This window comes from Protobothrops mucrosquamatus, unplaced genomic scaffold (assembly GCF_001527695.2).
Source record: "Protobothrops mucrosquamatus isolate PMUCROS unplaced genomic scaffold, P.Mucros_1.0 scaffold6416, whole genome shotgun sequence".
In the NCBI taxonomy this organism is placed as follows: Eukaryota; Metazoa; Chordata; class Lepidosauria; order Squamata; family Viperidae; genus Protobothrops; species Protobothrops mucrosquamatus.
Genome location: NW_015392242.1, coordinates 1 through 5,026, shown reverse-complemented (window position 1 = coordinate 5,026; position 5,026 = coordinate 1). Strand labels below are relative to the sequence as shown.

Genomic DNA, 5,026 nt, shown 5'->3' with positions numbered 1-5,026 from the left:
AGATTACCTCTCATCGGCCGATACGCTCCCACAGAGAGGGTCTCCTCAGGGTGCCGTCAGTCAGACAGTGCCGGCTGGTGACCCCCAGGGGGAGGGCCTTCTCTGTTGGAGCCCCCTCCCTATGGAACGAATTACCCCCAGAGATCCGGGTCATTCCGGATCTCCCCTCCTTCCGCCGCGCCCTCAAGACATGGCTATTTCAGCTAGCGGGACTGGCCTAAGGGATATTTTAATTTGATTTTAATTTGATTTTAATTTGGTTTTTAACATAATTTTAAAAAGAAACGGCAAAAAATCAATATTTCATTTTAATTGTATTTTAAACTTAGTATTTTGTATGGTTTGTCTGTTTTTTAACTTGCTGTAAGCCACCCTGAGTCCGCCAGGAGAAGGGCGGGGTATAAATTTAATTAAATGAAAATGAAAAATGAAAATCTTGCAAACTGAACCCAAGAGTCAAAATATCTTAGATCAGTGGCCTTCAACTGTTTGGGCAGCTGTGACCGGTTCCATGGAGAAAGGTTTTTCCGCAGACTGGAGGGGACGTGGTTTTGCATGCTGCCTGCATTCTGCGGATGGAGCATCGCTTGTTTGCATGGTCCAGTTGCGGGCATACCACGGACCGGTCCACGGTCCACGGATCAGAGGTTGGGGACTCCTGTCTTAGATAGTTTGCTTTTTGCTTAGATGGTTTGAATGGTCCTTGGTGCTCTCTGAACTTGCTTGTTTTCTTGCAGACATTTCATTACCAAACTAGGTAACGTCATCAGTGCTAGTAAGGCTGGAATTTGCTCTCAGTTTTTATTCTAGCCCAGGGGTGTCAAACTGATGGCCTGCGGGCCGGATGCATCACACGCTCAGGGCGTGCCCACCCCGGCTCTGCAAAAGGCAAAAAAATGTTGTGATACGTCACGGTACATCACATGACATGATCGAATTTGACACCCGTGTTCTAGTGCCTTGCCCTGTCAATGTTGGTGGGGGTGGTCTTAGAGCAGGGGTCTTCAAACCTGGCCCTTTTATGACTTGTGGACTTCAACTCCCAGAATTCCTCGTGCCTGGCTGAGGAATTCTGGGAGTTGAAGTCCACAAGTCATAAAAGGGCCAAGTTTGAAGACCCCTGTCAGGCTGTTTACTGTTGGCATATTTGGCAGTTTCTTGATTGGGGTACTGTTTACTTGATTGCTGGTCTGATGGCAATCTTGGAGCTAATCTATGCTGATTTGGGTGCTGGTGGAGAGATGCTTGGGTCTTTTTGTTCTCTTTTTGGCTGGGTGATAGACTCTTTTGCCTAGTCTATAGTTGTTGTTAATGTCTATGTGTCTACTGATGCCTAATTTGTCAGAGTGCCAGGCTTCCAGAAATTCCCTGGCATTTTTGGATTTGGCTTGGTCTAGAATAGTTACATTTTCCCAATTGAAACTATGGTTAAGTCTGTTTATCATTTGCTTTTTGGGAACTTAAAGCAAAATTTATCAGAAGAGGTTGAATGGGATTTCTTTTAACCCCTTGGCTTTTTTTTGTTTTTTGTTTTGTTTTGTTTTAGATCTCCAGCTATGACCTCCTTCCCAATTATGGCATTGTGACTTTTGCCACTTATAGCAGAATAGTTCTGAGTACAATTAACCCACACAGTAGCGATGCTGACTGGGTGTCTGAATTGCTGAGCTCCATTAGCACCGATGGTGAGCATGCTGGGTTAAAAAAAAGAAAAGAAAAAAAGAAATGTAAATACAGGTAGTTCTCAACTTACGACCACAATTGAGCCCAAAATGTCTGTTGCTAAGCAAGACATTTGTTGTATGTTTGGCCCCGTTTTATGACCTTGCTTGTCACAGTTGTTAACGTGAATCTGAAGTTCTTCAGTTAATAAGCCAGTTGTTAAGTGAATCTGGCTTCCCCATTGACTTTGCCTAGCAGAAGTTCACAAAATGTGATCACATGACTCCGGACATTGCGACCGTCATCAATATGAATCCATTGCCAAGCTTTTCCTTTTGCATCACGTGACCCTGGGGATGCTGCAACGGTCGCATGAAAAATGGCCGTAAGTCACTCTTTTCATTGCCGTTGTATCTTCAATGGTCATTAAATGAATGCTGTAAATTGAGGACTATCTGTATATTTGTGCAGTGGTAGGCAAGCCCTTTCTTTCATGTATGAGGGCAGCAAAAAATATTTTTTTTATTTATTTTAATCAATTTCACCCTGAAGGCCTCTGTGGTCAGACACACGAAATTTCCTTGTAAAAGCCTGCAAATTGGTTGGAAAATGAATGTCATTTATTACCACTGTAATTGCGGATGGTCACTAACCAAGATAGTCCCAAGGGTGCTTTTTTTGGTCAAAAGGCAACTGGGCTTTGTTTTTCCAAGAAGCTTCTTCAATTCTGACTGAATGGTGCAGGGTGGAAGGATTTATATTCCTTCCAGTCACCTGGTTGTTAGCGCTCTTTCTGAGAGTCATCAAGACCACCTGGAGGTTTAACTGTGTCCTCAGGGTCACCTGAATAGTGTAAATGGGTCTGGAACCTTCTTAGAACTGCTAAAAGGAGATTTCAGCAGTTGTAAGAATTTTCCACACCTATTTGCACTAGGTACCCTGAGGGTACAGATAAACCTCCAAGTGATCTCAACAACTCTCAGAAAGAGCGCTAACGACCAGATGACTGCAAGGAATATAAATCCTTCCATTCTCCACCCTTCAGTCAGAACTGAAGAAGTTTCTTGGGTGAGTAGCGAAATGTCTTCAAGGAAAAGCAAAGTCCAGTTGCCTTTTGAATAAAAAGCACCTTTGGGACAATCATGACTTGGATGATTGAGAATCTCCACCGACAACTAATCAAGATAGTCGCTAAATGAGGAGTGGCTAAAAATCTCGCGACACTCTGTAATGTACTCATCAGCGTTGAATTCATGTTAGCTGTAGAGATGCTTTTTTTAATCTCATGCTCCAATAAAGGAAAATACTCATGGTTCAGGGTTGAAATGAAGGGTGTTCTGATCCAAACAAGAGATCTGCTTTATTCCTGCTTGTCACAGACAGATAAACTCCAAAGACGGATTAATATTCAGATTATTTATTCTTCAGGAATCTCTAAACAATAACTCACGGTTAAGTAGAGTTCTTCTGAGGCACGTATCATAACGTATCATAATCTCTCCGTTCTTGTGGTGTAAAAAATTAAAGGTAGATTAACCCCATATTCGTCTGGAGCACAGGAACCGCGTGTCTGTCTTACCCAAAGGCTTTTACATACGCTTAGCCAGGAAATCCTGTCATAAACCATTGAAGTCCCTCCCACTGACTAAATAAGATATAGGACTGACTAACAACTAGACTACATTTCCCAGAAGCCATCTCTTAAGGAGACATCATTTAACCCTTTAAATGCTAAATGCTCTAACACAGGGCTTTTCAACCTTTTCACCCATTGTACCACTTTTAGGACATGGCAACATCCGAGTACCACCAGTCGCCTAGCAGGGTGTCAAAAACATGATAAAGTACAGGTAGTCCTCGACTTACAACAGTTCGCTTAGTGACTGTTCAAAGTTACAACGGCACTGAAAAGAAGTGCCCCCCAAGCCACAGCCGAGCAAGACACCTGCCTGCCCACCCGGCGGCGCTCTTCCTCCTGTCCGAGGTTTTCATTGTTGTGAGCATTTCTGTTGAGGATTGGCAGCGGGGGTGGGGGGTGGAGTGTTTGGTTTTTATTCCCCCCCCCCCCGTCTGCTGGATGATTGCAGCAGGTTTTGGTCACTTCACATGACCCTGGGCCACTGTGACCATCATAAATATGAATCAGTTGCCAAGCATCTGAATGTAAATCACAAGACCCTGGAGATGCTGCAACATTCCAGCTGATCGGCGCTTCTTCTGGGCTCAGCAGAAGCGCCAGGATCAGCGCCGAGCTCCAGCTGGACCCTGGCGCTGATCCTGGTGCTTCCACTGAGCCCTGACAGCCCTGCAGCTCCAGCCATCTCTCGCTCAGGCTTGTGCAGTGCTGCCACCGGTTCAGTTCATTCCCCTCCCCCACTACTTTTGTAGGATGGTCGCGTACCACCTGCCAGGTGCCAATGTACCACAGGTGGTACCCATACCACTGGTTGAAAAGCCCTGCTCTAACACAGTTCTTAAGCTAATATATGCTCTGGCCAGAGTTATACTGGTCCAGCACAAAGGGTCCTTAGTGCTCTCTGAGCCTGGTTGACCAGATGAGCATAGATGAACTCTAAGCTCAACATCAGACCAACAATCAAGAAGTAAACAACACCTCAATCAAGGAACTACCAAACAAGCCAACATTAAACAGCCTAACCCAGGGGTAGGCAACCTCGGCTCTTTTATGACTGGTGGACTTCAACTCCCGGAATTCCTGAGCCAGCCATGCTGAGGGGAAAGGGAGAGGCTTCCAAGCTGAGCCATGCTGGCTCAGGAATTCTGGGAGTTGAAGTCCACGAGTCATAAAAGAGCCGAGGTTGCCTACCCCTGGCCTAACCAAAGAACCTCCAAAATCATCCCCACCAATACTGACAGGGCAAGCCACTAGAATATAAACTGAGAGCCAATTCCATTCCTTACTAGCACTGATGATGTTACCTAGATTGGGTAATGAAACATCTGCAGGAAAACAACCAAACTCGGAGAGCACCAAGTTCCCTTCATCTCATGTTCCCTCTGTTAGGCTTACTGGGACTCATTAAGGATGAACAACTAGTGCACGAGTCAACTTTGTATTTTGATTTTCCAGTGCATGAACTGAAGCCTGGAACCAACATCGGGAGTGGCTTTCGATGTGTCTATGAAATGATGATTGCACAGGACTCGGAGGAGAAGCGACAGGGGATGAACCCCACTCCTGTCTCCACCACAGCCCATCATATCATTATCCTCCTAACTGACGGTGAGCAGATCAAGAGGAAAATGCAAACTCTTGAGCTCCTTTGGTGGCTCTTGTTTTGTTGTTTGAGAAAGAATCTTTTAGAGTACCTTATAAAAAGATCATCAGAGGAGCCATCAGTCA

At 45.0% G+C, this 5,026-nt stretch overlaps 1 protein-coding gene across 1 annotated transcript in view; it reads left to right on the top strand.

Annotated features, from left to right (window-relative positions):
- LOC107300231 (complement factor B-like) overlaps window positions 1-4,906 on the top strand; it is a gene marked incomplete at its 3' end in the record, with an annotated part of 16,854 nt that extends 11,948 nt beyond the window's left edge. Inside the window, exons 7-8 of the mRNA XM_015829568.1 lie at window positions 1,547-1,685; window positions 4,754-4,906. Coding sequence (XP_015685054.1) covers window positions 1,547-1,685; window positions 4,754-4,906 — 292 coding nt within the window. The remainder of the gene's footprint in view (window positions 1-1,546; window positions 1,686-4,753) is intronic.
- Window positions 4,907-5,026: the final 120 nt, after the last annotated feature.